The sequence below is a fragment of the Bos javanicus genome, chromosome 8, assembly GCF_032452875.1.
Source record: "Bos javanicus breed banteng chromosome 8, ARS-OSU_banteng_1.0, whole genome shotgun sequence".
NCBI lineage: Eukaryota > Metazoa > Chordata > Mammalia > Artiodactyla > Bovidae > Bos > Bos javanicus.
The window spans coordinates 46,599,470-46,621,799 of record NC_083875.1 but is presented as its reverse complement, the minus strand read 5'-3'; the positions used below and the strand labels follow the sequence as shown (position 1 = coordinate 46,621,799).

The 22,330-nt window shown below is 37.4% G+C and overlaps 1 protein-coding gene across 5 annotated transcripts in view; it reads right to left on the bottom strand.

The window, feature by feature from the left end:
* CFAP95 (cilia and flagella associated protein 95) overlaps positions 1-22,330 on the bottom strand; it is a 161,063-nt gene that overhangs the window by 16,428 nt on the left and 122,305 nt on the right. For 4 of the 5 annotated variants that reach the window (XM_061425511.1, XM_061425510.1, XM_061425508.1 and 1 more), the window contains one exon: positions 7,833-7,890. The exons of the other annotated variant lie outside the window; for it this stretch is intronic. In XM_061425511.1, coding sequence (XP_061281495.1) covers positions 7,833-7,890 — 58 coding nt within the window. The remainder of the gene's footprint in view (positions 1-7,832; positions 7,891-22,330) is intronic. 5 annotated transcript variants of the gene reach the window in all.

Here is a 22,330-nt window from a genome sequence, read left to right as displayed (position 1 = left end):
ACACACCAAGCACTTTGGACAAGTTTTAGATGCCCCTGTCAGGCAGGTGTTAAGCTACCAGAAAGAAAATCCAGGCTCAGCCGACTGAGCCATGAGGCACAGAAAGCCCAGTGTCTAAGGCCCATAGTATTTTAAAGTTCCCACAAACATGTTTTAATTTATTTTAAAATCAGAATTTTCAAAGTGACTATAACAATAATGTGAATGTACTTAGTGCCACTAAATTGTAAACTAAAAAAAGGTTAAAATGGTACTTTTATATTATATATATTTTACCATAATGAAAAATGCAAATGCCATTTTGAAAAACTAACTCTATTAAATGATAGAAACTCATATTGAAGCCAGGAAATGATGCCAGTAATTTAATACCCATAAACATCTCAAGGCAGTAAGCAATGGCAGCTATTATACAGAAAATTTTGCTTAAAATAGAGTACCAAAGTCCAAAAGTATTTCTCAGGAAAAAATGAGTGTTGTATGATTTAGTTTTGTGTAATAACACCCACTGGACTTCCCTGGTGGCTGAGCAGTAAAGAATCTGCCTGCAATGCAGGAGATGCAGGTTCAATTCCTGAGTCAGGAAGATCCCCTAGAGAAGGAAATGGCAATTCACTCCAGTGAAGATCCCCTAGAGAAGGAAATGGCAATTCACTTCCTGGGAAATCCCACGGCCAGAGAAGTCTGGCAGGCTACAGTCCATGGGATCACAAAAGAGATAGATACGACTTAGCATCTAAACAACAACAAAAATAACACCCATAGTATACTGATAATTTCAGGAGGGTCAACAATAACATGATCACATAACATGGCTATAAAATACAATAGTATAGTCACAAATAATCAAAAATAGGCAAGGAGGCAGAACAGTATAAAAATATAAAAGAAAAAAGGATAGGTAATCTTTACAAAATACCAATGAGAAACGCAGCCTAAAGATACATCTTTTCAATAAGCCTTTCAATTAGCAAAAGAGACACTGATGTATAGAACAGTCTTTTGGACTCTGTGGGAGAGGGAGAGGGTGGGATAATTTTGGAGAATGGCATTGAAATATGTATAATATCATATATGAAACAAGTCGCCAGTCCAGGTTCGACGCACGATATTGGATGCTTGGGGCTGGTGCACTGGGACGACCCAGAGGAATGGTTTGGGGAGGGACGAGGGAGGAGGGTTCAGGATGGGGAACACATGTATACCTGTGGCAGATTCATTTTGATATATGGCAAAACCAATACAATATTGTAAAGTTAAATAAAATAAAATTTAAAAATAAAAAATAAAAACAAATTAACAAAAGTGAATATAATCCAACCTGGATTATATTTGCCTTTATGGCAATACAGTTGTAAAATAAATTATTTAATTTTTTTTTCTTTCAGTGGAAGAAGGAGCCCATGAAAGTCCTTAGGGCCCAGGTAAGTCATAATGTACCCCTGGGTCCTGGGAGTCCAGAATGCTGGGCTACTGAGGCAGCAGGGTTCTGGAGAACACAAGGCCACAGCAAATTTCTAAATAGCACAGAAATATTAATATTTTAACAATGCTGTATCCATACCAGGGCACAGAATCCCGGTTGGGGATCCATTGTTGGGAATATTTTAAACAGATACAGCCTCTTTCTTACCTACTGGGCAACACTGCTTAGGTTCCTTGTAATCAATTTGGAATGCATGCCAGCTTTAATACGTAACTCTCTAAGAGTTCCTCAGTTTTTTATCTCTGAAAGAACTGAGATATGAAACATTTTCTGGCTTAAAGCTACACATATGCCTGGAAAGATAATTCAATAGACAGCTCTCTTTAGGAAAAAGGATGGTAATTCACACAGTAAAGACCAATCTTCTTCGTCTTCTTCTTCTTCTAAGTTGCTTCAGTCGTGTCCAACTCTGTGCAACCCCATAGACGGCAGCCCACCAGGCTCCCCCATCCAATCAGATGTACTCAAATGGCAGCTGCAGGGCTGGGAGGAGCCATGAATCTCCAAAATGCTCCCACCGAGGGACTGGTCATTTGACTCAGTCTTTGGTCCTACCTTTCTTTCCTACTATCTTGTAGGCTGACATCAACACTCATATGTAGAATCTAGCCAACACTCTCACTTACCATTTTTTCACCTTCTCAAGTCAATGGCTTAGATTCCATTATAACACCTCATTCCCATGACCACATCTTGGGATCTGTGATTCCCCCAAATTGTTCTAAATCAGAAATATTAATAAATTCCAGTACATCCCCATTCACTCACTACCTCTAATTCTTTTAGCTCTCTCACTCCTTCACTATTGCCATGCTTGTTCTTTTTTTTAATTCCCTACTCCTCAACTTCCTGAGTTTGCTAGTCCATGCCTGAAATAATTATTTTCCTTACTAATCCTAAGTGTGTTCAGTTGACTCTCCACCATTACCCTCTCCTCACTTGTCCTTTGTCTAAAAGATTCATGTACCCTACAAACATCCAGTCTTAGACCAATCTTCTGATGTAATATCTCTGTGACTTTTCCTTTATTTTGGTTCTTTGGGAGATGGATAGGAAAGATTTTAAGAGAAGGTATCTTTCATTGAAATTAAATACCCCCTTTAGGAAGTGGAATTCTGAAGAAGAAACTTGCAATTCTCTTTCTTTTCTCTCCTTAGAAATAATTTCATAGCTTCCTAATATTTTGGATTTATTAATTCATATAGTGAGATTATTTGGATTCCCTTAAGACTTCTTAGGGCTTCCCTGGTGGCTCAGACAGTAAAGTGTCTGTCTGCAATGCAGGAGACCCAGGTTCGATCCCTGGATTGGGAAGATCCCCTGGAGAAAGAAATGGCAGCCCATCCAGTATTCTTGCCTGGAAAATCCCATGGATGGTGGAGCCTGGTAGGCTACTGTCCATGGGGTCACAAAGAGTCGGACACAACTGAGCGACTTCACTTCACTTCAAGACTTCTTATAATTCCATCCTACTTTATGCAAATGTGAATTAAGCAAATGTAAGAGACCACAATATAAAAATTTATAAAGCCTCAATTCATGCATAAAATTTGAGATAATACAAATCAAAATATTTTAAGATTTCTTCAGAAACTGCATAATTGCAAAAGTGATAGACTGAGTGAATGGTGAGTTGTGTTTATGCAAAGGCCACATGGTGAGGTCTCTAGCAAGTAAAAAATATTCTCTTTATTTTGTCAGTATTTTATGAATCATATATTTTTTTATGTGAATGGTATCTTCTAAGTCTGAGTTCAGTCACTATTCTGCTATTACTTAACCATTCACTGTCATTACAATTTAAAATAGTTTTTATATTCTATAACAATGTAATGCAAGCATTATTAAATGGGGGTGCTAGAAGCAGTACTGAAAACATGCTCAAAGTCAATTACTTTGACAAGAAACTTAGAAGTAAATGAACAAAACTCTAAATAAAGCCAAACAACTGCCATCACATGCTGCATGCTGTGCTGTTAATGTGGAAACAAGCAACATGAGAAATACTAGACATAATGCTGAAAAAATTAAAAGTACAAATACATAACACAGTGGCTAAAGAGTTATCCACCCCAAAAATACATCCCACATTCTTTATATTTATGCTTATGGGAAAATTAGTCCTTTGAATTTTGTGAGTTTTTAATTATGTGTCTTGCAACTTCCTTTTTTTAGAGATGGGACCAAATCCCATGCAAATAAGGAAATGAGCCTGAAACTCATTTTTAAATAATATATATTTCCTTGTGGTTCTGATTATAAACCACCATGCTTGCTACACTGAAAAATGTTGAAAAGTGTAATAATGAAGGAAATCATCTAGAATTTCAGCATTCACTAGCCAACTTTTATAGCATTTAACAGTTTCTTCAGGCTTTTTTTCCTCCATACTTTTAGATAAAAGTATGGAGGAAAAATACACATACAATTTTGTATCTTAATGATTTTCCTTGACCTTAAATAAGAAGATTTATCAAGACACTAAGAACTATCCATGGACTTTCTAAAGGGTGGAATATATAAATATATAAAATATCTCATTATGTGATTACAACCTATTTAATTAGTACTGTCAGAAAGGAAAACAAAACTTTCCTTTACACTTATAGATTCTTCTGATTAGTCTAAGAATTAAACTGACATAAGACAGATTAGCCAGAAAAAGTCTAATTTAATTTCATACATACAGGAACCTGACATACATGAGAAGGTTCAAAGACAGAAAGATAAAATGAGGTATACATGTCATCCTGAGCTAAGGAATGGGATAGAGGCCTGGGGCGTCCAAAGACAGGAATTGTCTTATTTCAAGACAATAAGAGCAGATGTTTGGCAATTAGACATTTGCCCTGCAATATAGATGCAGCAACTTAGCTAAAATTTATCTCCAGTAATAACTTTTTTTTTTCCTGAGAAAAATTCCCAGTTTAAATTCTTCTAGGTAGTTAAAGGAGGAGATTAGGTTATCTTAACCCACAGGGTCTTTGGCTCAAAAAAATCCTCATGCAGGAGTGAAACATTTTTTGGAGACTCATTCTGAATCCCTAGAGTACTGTACCCAATTCTAAAACATTGAGTAATTTCCAAGTTTGCCATAATAAATAATTCAGTGATGAATATCAATGGATATAAACTTTGTCCCTGGATTGAATTGTTTTTCTTGGGGAAATCCTTAGAATTATTAGATCAAATAGTGTATCAATTCATATTGAAAAATTCCTTTCCAGAAAGACAAACAATTTACAATATTTCTGGCAATAGAAAAAAAAGTAGCCATCTCACGCCAGTGTCACTCAACAGAGTATTATTATTTTAAAAAATATCACCAATTTTTCTAGCAAAAAAATGTACTGTTTTAATCCACACATTCTGTTATTTGTAGACTGGGATTTGCCCTGTATTTGTCAGTTAACTAATAATAATTATTTCCCAATTTGTGAATTGTCTTTATATGCCCTTGGCTCATTTACCTATGGTTGAACAGTTTTCCTGCCAATAAATCTGAATTCTTTATGTATTAAGCATATTAATCCATAAGCCATCATATTTGCTTTTCTAACAGCTTGATTTGTATTTTTTAATAAGCAAAAATAAATAATATTATAATATAGGTGGTATCAGGAATCTTTTATTTCCATAAATGGTTATGCCACTGTTTCAAATAACTTTTTATTATTCTCATCTGTTTATACTCTCAAACAACTTTCAGAATCTTAGAGTTCTCAGATAGTAAACAAAGTCCATTGGGATTTTTTAATGTAATTATATTAAATTTATAAATTTAACTTATAATTAATTTAGTTTTCCAGTCCCCTAAACAGTAGATATTCCCTTGTACTTGAGATTTCTGTTTCAGTTACCTTTGGTGTGTATTTATTAAAAAAAAAACAAAACACCCTAAACTTATGCCTTCAAATAACAATTTATTATTATTTTCTTGCAATCTCTTGTGGTTTGTAGTCAGATGACAACTGAAGCTTCAGTCTATGCCCACTAGGCTGGATGTCCAAGATGGTTTCATCGTTCATAAGTTAAGTATATCATTATCCCTCCTCATGTACTCTCCCTTTAGCAGAGTAGCCTAGATTTCCTAGCCCGTGGCTCAGGGCTCCAGGAATTGGAAGCAGTCTTATTAAAGCTAGCTTAGATTTGGCATAGAGTTACTGTTGTCATGTTCTATTGCTCAAATCTGTCACCTGACAACCGTGATTCAAAAGGTGGAGGAACATTTAACTCTTGCTGGGTAAGTAGCCTGTCTACCATCTTTGGAGAGGAGCTTCCACATCTTCTTTATTGATCTTTATCTGAGAATTTTCTTCATAAAAGTACTTAAAATTTGTGTTGCTATAGCAATTTGTATGTTTTTTTCTTTTATGGATTGCTTACTAAGAAGTTATTGCTAATATGAAGGAAAAATATTATCTTTGATATATTTTATATTCAATCACCTTACTAAGTGGTCTAAACTGATTCTAAGTACTTATTATTTTAACATCCTGGTTCTCCTGAGAAGAAATCATACTATCCAAAAAATAAAGATTTTTTTTCTCCTCTTTTTCAGTAGCTAAGTCTCTTATTTATTGCACCAGTTAGGACTTCTAGAACAAGACTAATAGGAAGCAGCCTTGTTTTGCTTTTGTTGTATAATGTTTTAAGTACAAGTACATGCTAGTAAAGTAATGCTCAAAATTCTTCAAGCCAGGCTTCAGCAATACGTGAACCGTGAACTTCCTGATGTTCAAGCTGGTTTTAGAAAAGGCAGAGGAACCAGACATCAAATTGCCAACATCTGCCGGACCATTGAAAAAGCAAGAGAGTTCCAGAAAAACATCTATTTCTGCTTTATTGACTATGCCAAAGCCTTTGACTGTGTGGATCACAATAAACTGTGGAAAATCCTGAAAGAGATGGGAATACCAGACCACCTGACCTGCCTCTTGAGAAATTTGTATGCAGGTCAGGAAGCAACAGTTAGAACTGGACATGGAACAACAGACTGGTTCCAAATAGGAAAAGGAGTACGTCAAGGCTGTATATTGTCACCCTGCTTATTTAACTTCTATGCAGAGTACATCATGAGAAACGCTGGACTGGAAGAAACACAAGCTGGAATCAAGATTGCCGGGAGAAATATCAATAACCTCAGATATGCAGATGACATCAGCCTTATGGCAGAAAGTGAAGAGGAACTACGAAGTCTCTTGATGAAAGTGAAAGTGGAGAGTGAAAAAGTTGGCTTAAAGCTCAACATTCAGAAAATGAAGATCATGGCATCTGGTCCCATCACTTCATGGGAAATAGATGGGGAAACAGTGGACACAGTGTCAGACTTTATTTTTTGGGCTCCAAAATCACAGCAGATGGTGACTGCAGCCATGAAATTAAAAGACACTTACTCCTTGGAAGGAAAGTTATGACCAACCTAGATAACATATTGAAAAGCCAACTTTTTACTTTGCCAACAAAGGTCCATCTAGTCAAGGCTATGGTTTTTCCTGTGGTCATGTATGGATGTGAGAGTTGGACTGTGAAGAAGGCTGAGCACCGAAGAATTGATGCTTTTGAACTGTGGTGTTGGAGAAGATTCTTGAGAGTCCCTTGGACTGCAAGGAGATCCAACCAGTCCATTTTGAAGGAGATCAGCCCTGGGATTTCTTTGGAAGGAATGATGCTGAAGCTGAAACTCCAGTACTTTGGCCACCTCATGCGAAGAGTTGACTCATTGGAAAAGACTGATGCTGGGAGGGATTGGGGGCAGGAGGAGAAGGGGACGACAGAGGATGAGATGGCTGGATGGCATCACTGACTCGATGGATGTGAGTCTGGGTGAACTCCGAGTGTTAGTGACGGACAGGGAGGCCTGGCGTGCTGCAATTTATGGGGTCGTAAAGAGTCAGACACGACTGAGCGACTGAACTGAACTGATACTGAAGTTGTAAAACTGGACATATTTTATCAGCATACATATTTCCCAGGGCTAAATTAAACCACTTATTTTCATATGCTAATATAATACAAATGAATAGAAAGGTAGATTCTTATTCCAGATAAATTGCATTTATGGAGCAGGACAATAAAACAAAGATGAGGAAGAAAGTAACTAATATATTTTAGATACTGCAATATTTTCTCCCTGAAATCTATAAACTTGTTCCCAAAATAAATCATAACCATAAAATATTCCATTAACTCCCACAAATAGCTAATATCTCTAGATAAATATAAAACATCATAAATCTCAACAATTTGTCCTTTCTTCTCAAGCTTGACTATTTACACTAGATGTAAAGAATCATATTAAGCACAGAAATATTAGAATATGGCTTTTCAGCTCTGTTATACTCACAAGTGGCTGATATTCATATGGTGGAGCATATTCTTCAGCATATGTTGTCAATGTACACCTAACAAAGATAAGTCAATATCTGAGAAAAGAATGACTCCAAAAGAAAAACATCTTAATTTTTTAGTAGTATGTGCTTTAAACAAAATAAAAACATTTCAAGGAAAATTGGCCTTAATAAAAATTTTAAATTTTTTAATTTCCCAGGCCTAATTTATAGTGTTAACTATCACCAGCAAGGTGCCTTCCTTCAATTACTTCCAGTATCACCTACTATTCTTCTATGCTAATGATATGCTACCAAGTCCCAAAGCTCAGGTTCATTCCAGACAAGGGTTCTCTTTTCCACTCACTTTGTACTTTTCAAACTTTTTGACCCTATACTCCATGTTCTCTGCTAGTTGGCAACTGAAAAATAATACAAACCAGGTCATCTGAGATTACATAGTTTCCCCAACCTCCACTCCATGAAATACATAGAAATGCTGAGTGAAATACATCCTTCTCCCCCAAGTCTTACAAACACAGTCTAAGACTCAAAGCTGGAGTTTGAACTGCCTATCAAGGGCAGGAGACATGACCTTGGGTTCACAGAAGGCACAGAGCTAAATTGCTACTTATAATCAGGAGTTTGTAAAGGCTGTACCTCCATATGTGTGTGTGCTAAGTGTCCAACTCTTTGTGACCCTACATACTGTATCTCACCAGAACTAAACTGCTGCTTCTAGTCAAGAGTCTGTAAATGTTGTACCTACATATAAAAGAGACCAAAGAAACTCTAGCCATCAGACTAGGGAAGCTTGCAAGAAAGTTTCTCTCTGTCTAGTACTCAGAATTGGGGAAAATTTTTTTCTCCTATGAGAAATTACTGTCCTGATTCTGTTCCTGGCAGTATTATGGGATTAGATGGTCAAAGAAATTCATCTGAGAATTGCAAACCTAAAAATACCAGGAAAAAGGACATTTAAACATTTTAACATATGACTGAGCTGATGGGAGGGTAGAGAACAAGTAGAAGAATTCAAAACTAACTAGGATGTCAACTAAGAATGGTTACTGGGTACAGATGCTAATATTTATCTGGTGCTAACCACCAATTCGGAGAAGGAGATGGCACCCCACTCCAGTACTCTTGCCTAGAAAATCCCATTGACAGAGGAGCCTGGTGGGCTGCAGTCCATGGGGTCCCAAAGAGTTGGACACAACTGAGCGACTTCACTTTCACTTTTCACTTTCATGCATTGGAGAAGGAAATGGCAACCCATTCCAGTGTTCTTGCCTGGAGAATCCCAGGGATGGGAGAGCATGGTGGGCTGCCGTCTATGGGGTCGCACAGAGCCGGATATGACTGAAGCGACTTAGCAGCAGCAACCACCAATTAATTACTGTCAGACTTTCAAGATGTGATTTCCAGAGGCGCAACATTAGCATTATCTGGGGACTTGTTAGAAATGCAAATACTTGGATGTCACGCCAAGTCCACTTAATTACAAATTCTAGGAGTGGGCCCCACAATCTTGCTTTAACAAGCCGTTTAGGTCATTGGTCCCCTATCTTTTTGGCAAGAGGGACCTACTTCGTGGAAGACAATTTTACCAGACTGGGAATGGGGGGACATGGTTTGGGGATGATTCAAGCAGATTACATTTATTGTGCACTTCATTTCTATTATTATTACATCAGCTCCACTGGAGACCATCAGGCATTAGATCCTGGATGTTGGGGACCCCTGCTCTAGGTGATTCTAAAAGTATGAGTATTGGCAATTAAAAGAACAAAAATTAGAAGTGTAACTTTCAAACCAGCAAATAGGATATTATTTAAAATTTTTAAAGAACACTCTAATAGAAAGCAGGAAAGGATTAAAAAAAAAACGTGAAAATTTTTTTCTGCTCAGAAGACAATTAAAATCATAAAAAACTAAACACCTTGGGTAATCACAAAGAAAGTAAAGGAATTAAACCCATCAGTGAAAATATTTTCTCAAACTTAGATTGAAAATCAAGCTGTATTATATAGCCCAACTCTATGGGGTGTTTTTTGTACTAGTATTTTTTTTTTTTTTGGTTTTTGGTTTTCAAGTATAGTTATCTATAATATTATATTAGTTTTAGGTACAGCATAGTGATTCCGTATTCTTATAGATTATACTTCATTAACAGTTATAACAAAATAATGGCTATAATTCTCTGTGTTGTACAATCTATATTTGAGCTTGTTTATTTTATACATAGTGGTTTTGTATATCATACTCCGATCTTCCTCCTCCTCCTTTCCTTCTCCCCATTGGTAGCCCACTAGCTTGTTTTCTATGGGTCTGTTTCTGTTTTCCTATATACATTTGTTTGTTTTATTATTTTTTTACATTACACAGATAAGTGATAACATACAGTATGTCTTTTTCCGTCTGACTTTTCTCACTAGGCCTAATATTCTCTAGGTCCACCCATGATGCTGCAAATGGCAGGATGACATTCTTTGTATGGCTGAGTAAAATATATCATTGTATATATATACCACTGTATATATATATATATATATATATATACCACATCTTTATTCATGTGTTCAAGGACATTTTGGTTGCTTCCATATCCTAGCAATTGTAAACAGTGCTGCTCTGAACATTACAGTATATGTATCTTTTCAAATTAGTGTTCCTTTTTTTTTCTGGAAATATACTCAGGAGTGTAATTGCTGGATCATAAGGTAGTTCTATTTTTAGTTTTTGAGAAAACTTCATACTGTTTTCCACAGTCTGTGCCTTACATTCCCAAGAGTGTGCAGGGGTTCCGTTTTTTCCATATCACACCCACATTTGTTATTTGTGTTCTTTTTTAATGATAGCTGTTCTGATAGGTGTAGGGTGATATCTCATTTTTCTTTTGATTCAGTCAGTTCAGTTCAGTTCAGTCACTCAGTCATGTCTGACTCTTTGAAACCCCATGAACTGCAGCACACCAGACCTCCCTGTCCATCACCAACACCCACAGTCTACCCAAAACCATGTCCATTGAGTTGGTGATGCCATCCAACCATCTCATCCTCTGTCGTCCCCTTCTCCTCCTGCCCTCAATCTTTCCCAGCATGAGAGTCTTTTCAAATGAGTCAGCTCTTCGCATCAGGTGGCCAAAGTATTGGAGTTTCAGCTTTAACATCAGTCCTTCCAAAGAACACCCAGGACTGATCTCCTTTAAGATGGACGGGTTGGATCTCCTTGTTGTCCAAGGGACTCTCAAGCGTCTTCTCCAACACCACAGTTCAAAAGCATCAATTCTTTGGCACTCAGCTTTCTTTATAGTCCAACTTTCACATCCATAACATGACTACTGGAAAAACCATAGCCTTGACTAGACGGACCTTTGTTGGCAAAGTAATGCCTCCACTTTTTAATATGCTGTCTAGGTTGGTCATAACTTTCCTTCCAAGAAGCAAGCATCTTTTAATTTCATGGCTCCAATCACCATCTACAGTGATTTTGGAACCCCCAAATATAGTCAGCCACTGTTTCCACTGTTTCCCCATCTATTTGCCATGAAGTGATTGGACCAGATGCCATGATCTTAGTTTTCTGAATGTTGAGCTTTAAGCCAACTTTTCACTCTCCTCTTTCACTTTCATCAAGAGGTTCTTTAGTTCTTCTTCACTTTCTGCCATTAAGAGTGGTGTCATCTGCATATCTGAGGTTATTGATATTTCTCCCAGCAAACTTCATTCCAGCTTGTGCATCCTCGAGCCCAGCGTTTCTCATGATGTACTTACTCTGCATATAAGTTAAATAAGCAGGGTAACAATATACAGCTTTGACATACTCCTTTTCGTATTTGGAACCAGTCTGTTGTTCCATGTCCAGTTCTAACTGTTGCTTCCTGACCTGCATACAGGTTTCTCAAGAGGCAGGTCAGGTGGTCTGCTTTTCCCATCTCTTTCAGAATTTTCCACAGTTTATTGTGATCCACACAGTCAAAGGCTTTGGCATAGTCAATAAAGCAGAAATAGATGTTTTTCTGGAACTCTCTTGCTTTTTCGATGATCCAGCAGATGTTGGCAATTTGATGTCTGGTTCCTCTGCCTTTTCTAAAACCAGCTTGAACATCTATCTGGAAGTTTATGGTTCACGTATTGCTGAAGCCTGCCTTGGAAAATTTTGAGCATTACTTTACTAGTGTGTGAGATGAGTGCAATTGTGCAGTAGTTTGAGTGTTCTTTGGCATTGCCTTTCTTTGGGATTGAAATGAAAACTGACCCTTTCCAGTCCTGTGGCTGCTGTTGAGTTTTCCAAATTTGCTGGCATATTGAGTGCAACACTTTCACAGCATCATCTTTCAGGATTTCAAATAGCTCAACTGGAATTCCATCCCCTCTACTAGCTTTGTTCATAGTGATGCTTCCTCAGGCCCACTTGACCTCACCTTCCAGAATGTCTGGCTCAAGGTGAGTGATCACACCATTGTGATTATCTTGGTCATGAAGATCTTTTTGTACAGTTCTTCTGTGTATTCTTGCCACTTCTTGATATCTTCTGCTTCTGTTAGGTCCATACCATTTCTGTCCTTTATCAAGCCCATCTTTGCATGAAATGTTCCCTTGGTATCTCTAATTTTCTTGAAGAGATCTCTAGACTTTCCCATTCTATTGTTTTTCTCTATTTCTTTGCACTGATCACTGAGGAAGGCTTTCTTATCTCTTCTTGCTATTCTTTGGAACTCTGCATTCAAATGGGTATATCTTTCCTTTTCTCCTTTGCTTTTCACTTCCCTTCTTTTCACAGATATTTGTAAGGCCTCCTTAGACAGTCATTTTGGTTTTTTGCATTTCTTTTTCTTGGGGATGGTCTTGACCTGTCTCCCGTACAATGTCACATACCTCCATCCACAGTTCATCAGGGACTCGGTCTATCAGATCTAGTCCCTTAAATCTATTTCTCACTTCCATTGTATAGTCATAGGAATTTGATTTAGGTCATACCTGAATGGTCTAGTGGTTTTCTCCACTTTCTTCAATTTCAGTCTGAATTTGGCAATAGGGAGTTCATGATCTGAGCCACAGTCAGCTCCTGGTTTTGTTTTTGCTGACTGTATAGAGCTTCTCCATCTTTGGCTGCAAAGAATATAATCTATCTGATTTCAGTGTCGACCATCTGGTGATGTCCATGTGTAGAGTCTTCTCTTGTGTTGTTGGAAGAGGGTGTTTTCTATGATGAGTGTATTCTTTTGGCAGAACTCTATTAGCCTTTGCCCTGCTTCATTCCTTATTCCAAGGCCAAATTTGCCTGTTACTCCAGGTGTTTCTTGACTTCCTACTTTTGCATTCCAGTCCCCTATAATGAAAAGGACATCTTTTTTGGGTGTTAGTTCTAGAAGATCTTGTAGGTCTTCATAGTACCATTCAACTTCAGCTTCTTCAGCGTTACTGGTCAGGGCATAGACTTGGATTACCATGATATTGAATGGTTTGCCTTGGAAATGAAGAGAGATCATTGTGTCATTTTTGAGTTGCATCCAAATACTGCATTTTGGACTCTTTAGTTGACCATGATGGCTACTCCATTTCTTCTAAGGGATTCCTGCCCACAGTAGTAGATATAATGGTCATCTGAGTTAAATTCATCCATTCCAGTCCATCTTAGTTCACGGATCCCTAGAATGTCGATGTTCACTCTTGCCATCTCCTGTTTGACCACTTCCAATTTGCCTTGATTCATGGACATAACATCCAGGTTCCTATTCAATATTGCTCTTTACAGCATTGAACCCTGCTTCCATCACCAGTCCCATTACAACTAGGTGTTGTTTTTGCTTTGGCTCCATCCCTTTATTCTCTCTGGAGTTATTTCTTCACTGATCTCCAGTAGCATATTGGACACCTACTGACCTGGGGAGTTCATCTTTAAGTGTCCTATCTTTTTGCCTTTTCATACTGTTCATGGGGTTCGCAAGGCAAGAACACTGAAGTGTTTTGCCATCCCCTTCTCCAGTGGACCACTTAATGTTTTGATTTGCATTTCTCAAATAATTAACAATACTGAGCAGCTTTTCATGTGCCTCTTAGCCATCTGTGTGTCTTCCTCAGAAATATGTCTATTCAGGTCTTCTGCCTAATTTTTAATGGGGTTGTTCGTTTTTTTATATTGAGTTATATGAGCTATTTATATATTTTGGATATTAACCCCCTGTTGATCACAGCATTTGAAAATATTTTCTCCTATTCAATAGGTTATCTTTTCATTTTGTCAGTGGTTTCATTCGCCATGCAAAAGCCTTTAAGTTTTATTTGTTATCCTATTTGTTTATTTTTGTTTTTATTTATTTTGCTTTAGGAGACAGACTCCAAAAAGCACTGCTATGATTTATGTCAAAGAGTGTTCTGCTTATGTTTTCCTCTAGGAGCTTTATGGTATCTGGTCTTACATTCAGGTCTTTAATCCATTTATAATTTATTTTTTGAACATGGTTTTAGAGAATGTTCTAATTTCATTCTTTTACATGTAGCTCTCCAGTTTTTATGTCCAGCACTATTTATTGAAGAGAGTGTCTTTTCTCCACTGTATATTCTTGCCTACTTTGTCATAGATTATTTGACCATGGATGCATGGGTTTATTTCTAGACTCTCTAGTCTGTCTCATTAATCTATGTATCTGGTTTTATGCCGGTACCATGTTCTTTTGATTACTGTAGCTTTTTCGTAGATTCTGAAGTCAGCAAGAATGATACCTTCAGCTTTGTTATTTTTTCTGACGATCACGTTGGAAATTTTTTGCCACACATTAACACGCAGTAGTCTTTTGTGGTTCCATATAAATTTTAGGATTATTTGTTCTAGTTCCATGAAAACTGTCATGAGTATTTTAACAGGGATTGCATTAATTGCTTTCTTTGAAAAGTATGGCCATTTTAACAATATTAATTTTCTAATCCATGAACATGGGATATCTTTCCATTTTAAAATATCATCTCTAATTTCCTTTATATATTTTAAATATCATCTTCAATTTAAATTTATAAAAATATAAATCAATATTTTATAGTTTTCAGAGTATAGGTATTTCACCTCCTTGGTTAAGTTTGTTCCTAGGTATTTTATAATTTCTTATTCAATTTTAAATGAGCCCCCTCCCTTTTTTTCTTTCTCTTTCTGAAAGCTCATTATTAGTGATTAATAATATACAGATTTATGTATATTAATCTTGTATCTTACAACTTTACTGAATTGATTTATAGTTCTAATAGTTTTTTTTGGAGATTTTAGGGTTTTCTATATGCAGTATCAGGGCTTCCCTGTTAGCTCAGATGATAAAGCATCTACCTGCAATGAGGGAGACCTGGATTTGATCCCTGGGTTGGGAAGATGCCCTGGAGAAGGAAATGGCAGCCCACTCCAGTACTCTTGCCCGGAAAATTCTGTGGATGGAGGAGCCTGGTAGGCTATAGTCCATGGGATCCCAAATAGTTGGACATGACTGAGCAAATTCACTGGTTCACTGGATACACAGTATCATGTCATCTGCCAATAGAAACAATTTTATTTCTTCCCTTCCACCTTGGATGCCTTTTATTCCCTTTTCTTATATGACTACTGTGGCTAGGACTTCCAATACCATGTAAATAGAAGTGGCAAGACTGGGCATCCTTGTCTTGTTCCAGACTCTTGGCATATATTGGTGCATGAGCTGTGGTAAACTAGCCATGGTCACAGTACTGTTCTGGGCTATCTCTGAGGCATTGCTTGAGTTAGCACTAACAATGGCCATTGTGCCTCCACTGAGAACCAAGTCATTTTTGTATCCCATGGCCAAGCTTTTTCCCTGGTCTTGGCAGTCCTAGATCTCTGTGATGTGAAGTAAGTGAGGCTAGAGCATTTGCTCACCTCAGGCTGGGGCACATGCCAAAGTGTTTCCAGGAAACCCAGCAACCAGTAGAGCAGTCTTCAATTGACGTCTGATCTGCCTCAGAATCCAGGCTTCACATAACCCTTCTATTAGTCTCAGCAGTCCTCCAGCCAGCCAAGGGGGCTCATCTCTCCTTTTCTGGGCCCTAGGACTGGGGTACCTGATGTGTGACTTGAACCATTCAGTCTCTGGGGCATGTCTCCACTCATGCAATCTTTTTCTTCTGGGTCCCCTCCCAGGGGCACAGATTCCAGGTTGACTGCTTTTCTTTCCTCTCTACTTAATTACATGTGTACTTTTGTTATAGTCTTGGTTGAACAGAGGTCTTTCTTCCAGTTTCTAGTTAGCTTACAGTGAGAATTTTTCCACGTGTAGATGTATTTTTTAATGTGTTCATGGGGGGAAGTGAGTTCCATGTCCTCCTACTCTATATCTTGGTTGATCTTCTCCCCAACTCTATGCTTTTTACACCTAAAATAAAATTATTTTCCAAAAAATGTTTGAAAATAAAAGGATATTAAAAATATATATTCAGCAAATATTAACCAAAAGCAACTGTTCTTATTAATATCATATGTAATTGATATTGAATCAAAAATTATTAGTTATAAAGATCATTACTTACTGATTAAAGGAATAAGTCACTAAAGAAGACATAATAATCCCAAATCAACAAACCTAACAACACAGAGAACATGTAAGACAAAAAATGACAGAATCACTAGGATAAAATGACTAATTCATGGTTATAGAGGAAGAATGAACCACATGGCCTAGAACTTGGGTTCCTTAAACCTATATCTACATACATCTTCCAATACCGTATAGATTAACAGCAAACAAAATCATGTAAGTATTGATGCATAGAGTATAACAGAGGCTAGAAAAGACTACAAACTTCTGTTTACACAGAGGTGGGAGAACAATCCAGAATCAGTAGAAGCAGATCCAGAGCCCATTTAGGAGCAAAATCAGGCAAGGATTACATGGAAAAGGAGAAAGAGAAATACTGAGAACAAGCTGGGAAAATGCTGAAAACAAGCCTGAGACTAGAGGATTTGAACATCGGCTTTCGAAGAAAAAGACTTGGAAATTATGAAAGACCACAATAGGTCTTGGGAAGGCACTGCCTCTAGAAAACTAACAAGGTAAAGAAAAATAAGAAATTAAGCCCACAAGTTAAGGGTCCTAGAACCACCACTCTTTCATAAAAGATGCCATTAATGAAATAAAGCTCATTTCACTGATTCAACAGAAGAGGGCACTCCTGAACCAAGATATTGAGGAAACTGCCCAACTTTCATTCCCTCTTTGTACAATTACATGGTTGCTACTATTCCAAGAAATCTCAATATACTTAAACAGCAAAAGGCAACATTACTATAAGAAGAAAACAATAAGTGAAAATCAAAACTAAACTGATGAAAATCCTCCCAAGAAATATTTTCCCAAATAGTCACAGAAGCTCTCCATCAACATTTGTATTCAATGATGTACTAAAGATTCTGGCAGATACAGTAAAACAAGAAAACGAAGCACAAATATACTAATGTGAATGGAAGAACAATATTCTCATTTTCCAACAGATGATAAGGTTGTACATTAGATTACCCAAAAGAATCTACAAATCATAAAAATAGGCAACTTTCAGGGAGGTTGTTAGATATAAGATCAATATACAAAAATATAACAGCCATACACCAATAACAAGAAATTAGAAAGTGTAATTAGTGGTAAAATCCCACTTATAATTGCAATAAAATCTCTGAGCTTCCTATAGGAATACAATAGAAGATTGACATTTATGCAGAAAATGTATAAAAAAATCAAAAGGACATAAAGAACTGATTTATAATGGATGGCTCAACATATGTTACATATGTGTATGTGTATATATATAATTTCTAAAAGGTTTAATGTTTGATATTTTATATATAGGTCTTGATTAAATTTTAATTTAAAACTTCTATTGCTCAAAAGACAGTATAAACAGTTATAAGACTAGGAGTTATTATAATATAAAATTAACTAAAGCAAGATTAGCCCATATTTTATAAATTCTTACAAATCAATAAAAGACAACATCTCATAAAAATGGGTTTTTTAAATAACCAGTCAATTCATACTAGAAAAATCAGAATGACTAATGAAATTTTAAAATGAATTAAAACTTAAAATTCAGACAAATTTAGTGATTAGTGAAATGCAAAGTAAAACTACAAGATATAACATGTTATATCCATTAGATTGGTAAAAACTAAAATTTTTCTAAATGTTGATAAAAATCTGAAAGAATGAAGATATTACTACACTATTGGTGGCAATATTTTTACAAAATTGAAGATGCACACATCTTTTTTTTTAATGCAAATACATTAACACTTTTTTTTTTTAATTTTATTTTTAACCTTTACAATATTGTATTAGTTTTGCCAAATATCGAAATGAATCCGCCACAGGTATACCTGTGTTCCCCATCCTGAACCCTCCTCCCTCCTCCCTCCCCATACCCTCCCTCTGGGTCATCCCAGTGCACCAGCCCCAAGCATCCAGTATCGTGCATCGAACCTGGACTGGTGACTCGTTTCATACATGAGTATAAAGAAACCCTTGCATATATATTGAAGGAGACATATGTACATGTATACAGATATTCAATGAAGCCTTATTTGCAATAATAAAAACTTGAAAACTATCTAATGGGTCCATCAACAGGGTGGATATATTGGATAACTAGATAAATCATTTTTCAAAAAAATTGTAGAGCAAATTTGATTAAAAATATTAACTTACATTGTAACCAGATAATGAGTTGATGAGTGTTTGAAAGTATTTTATTTGGAAATATTCCATCTTAAAAAGTTTAAGTGTGAATAGATGACTATAAATAAACTTATTCTCCTACTTTATTCTCACCTGATGTTATGACTCAAATATGATTATCATTCAAATATCAAAGTTTGCTTTGGGCAGGTCGACCTTGAAAGCTAGCATTGGGCATCTCTCAACTCACTTAAAGCAGGCAGAAACCCATCCCCCGAGTTCAGGCCCTTTTCAGTTTAGTTCAGCACTCAATTGTGTCCAACTGTTTGTGAGCCCATGGACTGCAGCACTCCAGGCTTCCTTGTCAATCACCAAACCCTGGAGCCTGCTCAAACTCATGTCCACTGGGTCAGTGAAGCCATTCAACCATCTCATCCTCTGTCATCCCCTTTTCCTCCTGCCTTCAATCTTTCCCAGCATCAGGGTTTTTTTCAGTGAGTCAGTTCTTCATATCAGGTAGCCAAAGTATTGGAGTTTCAGCTTCAGCATCAGTCCTTCCAATGAATATTCAAGACTGATATCCTTTAAGATGGACTGGTTGGATCTCCTTGCAGTCCAAGGGACTCTCAAGAGTCTTCTCCAACACCACAGTTCAAAAGCATCAGTTCTTTGGTGCTCAGCTTTCTTTATAGTCCAACTCTCATATCCATACATGACTACTAGAAAAACCATAGCTTTGACTAGATAGACCTTTGTTGGCAAAGTAATGTCTCTGCTTTCGAATATGCTGTCAATGTTGGTCATAGCTTTTCTTCCAAGGAGTAAGTGTCTTTTAATTTCATGGCTGCAGTCACCATCTGCAGTGATCTTGGAGCCCAAGAAAACAAAGTCAGTCGCTGTTTCCATTGTTTCCCCATCTATTTGCCATGAAGTGATGGGACCGGATACCATAATCTTAGTTTCCTGAATGTTGAATTTTAAGCCAACTTTTTCACTCTCCTCTTTTGCTTTCATCAAGAGGGTCTTTAGTTCTTCATTTTTTGCCATAAGGGTGGTGTCATCTGCATATCTGAGGTTATTGATATTTCTCCCGGCTGTCTTGATTCCAGCTCGTGCTTCATCCAGCCCAGCGTTTCTCATGATGTACTCTGCATATAAGTTAAATAAGCAGGGTGACAATGTACGGCCCTGACATACACCTTTTGTAATTTGGAACCAGTCCGTTGTTCCATGTCCAGTTCTAACTGTTGCTTTTTGACCTGCATACAGATTTCTCAGGAAGCAGGTTAGGCAGTCTGGTATTCCTAGCTCTTGAAGAACTGTCCTCAGTTTGTTGTAATCTATACACTCAAAGCAGAGAAGGCAATGGCACCCTACTCCAGTACTCTTGCCTGGAAAATCCCATGGATGGAGGAGCCTGGTAGGCTGCAGTCCATGGGGTCGCTAAGAGTTGGACACGACTGAGCGACTTCACTTTCACTTTCCACTTTCATGCATTGGAGAAGGAAATGGGAACCCACTCCAGTGTTCTTGCCTGGAGAATCCCAGGGACGGGGGAGCCTGGTGGGCTGCCGTCTATGGGGTCGCACAGAGTCGGACATGACTGAAGTGACTTAGCAGTAACAGCATACACTCAAAGGCTGTAGTGTAGTCAATAAAGCAAAGTAGATGTTTTTCTGGAACTCTCTTGCTTTTTCGATGATCCAATGGATGTTGGCAATATGATCTCTGGTTCCTCTGCCTTTTCTAAAACCAGCTTGAACATCTGGAAGTTCATGATTCACTACTGTTGAAACCTTGCTTGGAGAATTTTGAGCATTACTTTGCTAACGTATGAGATGAGTGCAATTGTGCAGTAGTTTGAACATTCTTTGACGTTGGAATGAAAACTGACCTTTTCCAGTCCTGTGGCCACTGCTGAGTTTTCCAAATTTGCTAGCATATTGAGTGCACCACTTGCACAGCATCATATTTTAGGATTTGAAATAGCTCAACTGGAATTCCATTACCTCCACTAGCTTTGTTCCTGGTGATGCTTTCTAAGGTCCATTTGACTTCGTATTCCAGGATGTCTGGCTCTAGGTGAGCAATCACACCATTGTGATTATCTGGGTCATGAAGATCAGGCCCTTTTCCCTTTCTTTATTATCACCTCCAGGTATAGAGCCTGATACAAGGTAGACACTGAAAAGTATTTACTAAATGAATAAAGCAATAAAATAAATTAAAACATAAAGAAATATAGAGAATTCAATTCAATGAGAATTCTAAGTAAACAGAGGTAGAAGATTAACTGAAAAGGCAATGATATAGCTAGACAACATGGAAACTTTTACAGTACTGAATAATGACTTTCAGTCAGTTATGGCTACTTATAAACTCTTAGTGATTCTCCTTTTCTTTTCTATAAATCTGAAGAAGAGAGTAACAGTCTTTAAGTGATGTATTTAATCGAATTATCATTTGAGAATAAAAATATGAAAGACCAACATGAATCTTCCTCTCAGATATCAGCTTAAAGCTGTACCCAAATAAAGAACATAAGGAAGGAAAGAAAAAGTCCATAGAAGAGAAATGGCCTTCAGAGAAATGCGGGAAAGCAAAAGGAGAGAGAGGGAAAGGAAGCATTGGTTCTTGGCATATTCTGGGGAAGGGGTATTCTGGCTCATGAGTAGAACAGAGCTGGAGTATATCAATGTCAGGGCTCCAGTCCAACTTATGGCAGACAACTTTTACTTTAATTCATGTCTGGAGTCACAGGAGCAAGCCTATGCTATGCCTCCTCTACCACTCCATCACTATCCATAGATGAGAGGTCCAAACATCAGACTCCAGCTCATGTCTGTCAGAGCTCTCCCCTGAAATATCTTAAGAAACACTAATGGGAAAGGGTCACTCTCCTGTGATGAGAATCACGGGGAGCAAATGAAGCCAACAGGAAGAGAATCCTGGAGGTTTTCTAGTCCTGATTTCAGCAGTCTCTGAAACTCAACCCTTCAGTGCACTTTCCCAGAGTTCCGTGAGGTACTTGAGTGCTGTTTTCAATGAACTCCCTTTTGGGCCCAAGGTAATTTTAATTGTGCCTTCTCTTACGTACAGCCAAAAAGTCCTATTACAATCAGGCATTCAAAGTCTGAGGCCATTGATCACTGTAATCATATAGCTAATCCCCTTCACTCTGATTCCAAACAGACTGGCAACCTTCTGACTAGAGTTTGGCTTTTTATACAGCTTTTTTTTTTTTTTTTTTTTTAATGAGAGAGAATGCTTTTATTAGTCTGACATGACTGGAATGCTTGAAGATTTTATTTCTCATTATAAATTAACTAATTAGAATTCTGGCTTTTCTTGTAAGTTTAATGTGCACAACTCAATTTCCATGAGTCAGATAAATTCTGAAGCACAGAAAAAATTGTCTTTCTGGGAATGTAAAACTGAAGACCAGATGCTGGTAAATTCACCAAGATATGCCATGCTGAAAGGACACTTGGAAATTCACTAGCTGGCTTTAATCCAGCACCACCCACAGTTTGCCACTCATGCCCTCTTCAACCTTTAACAGTTGTAAGGTAGAGAACAACTAAAAGTGTTTTGTAAGATGAGAAAGGAAAAGGAGTCTGTTATGACAGTTACCATTAAAGCCATGTATCATTTAAAACACCAACACCAAGTAACATCAGTGGTAACATGTATGACTCTATAAGATGATGCACCAAAACCTAGGATGAGATGATGTACCATGGAATCACAGCTTCTTAAGTCTGGAAGAATTTTAAAGGTTAACCGCTTCTTTTCTTTTTTGTCAAGAAGAGGGGCAGATTTTTTCTCACCCCGCTTCCCAACAGCCAG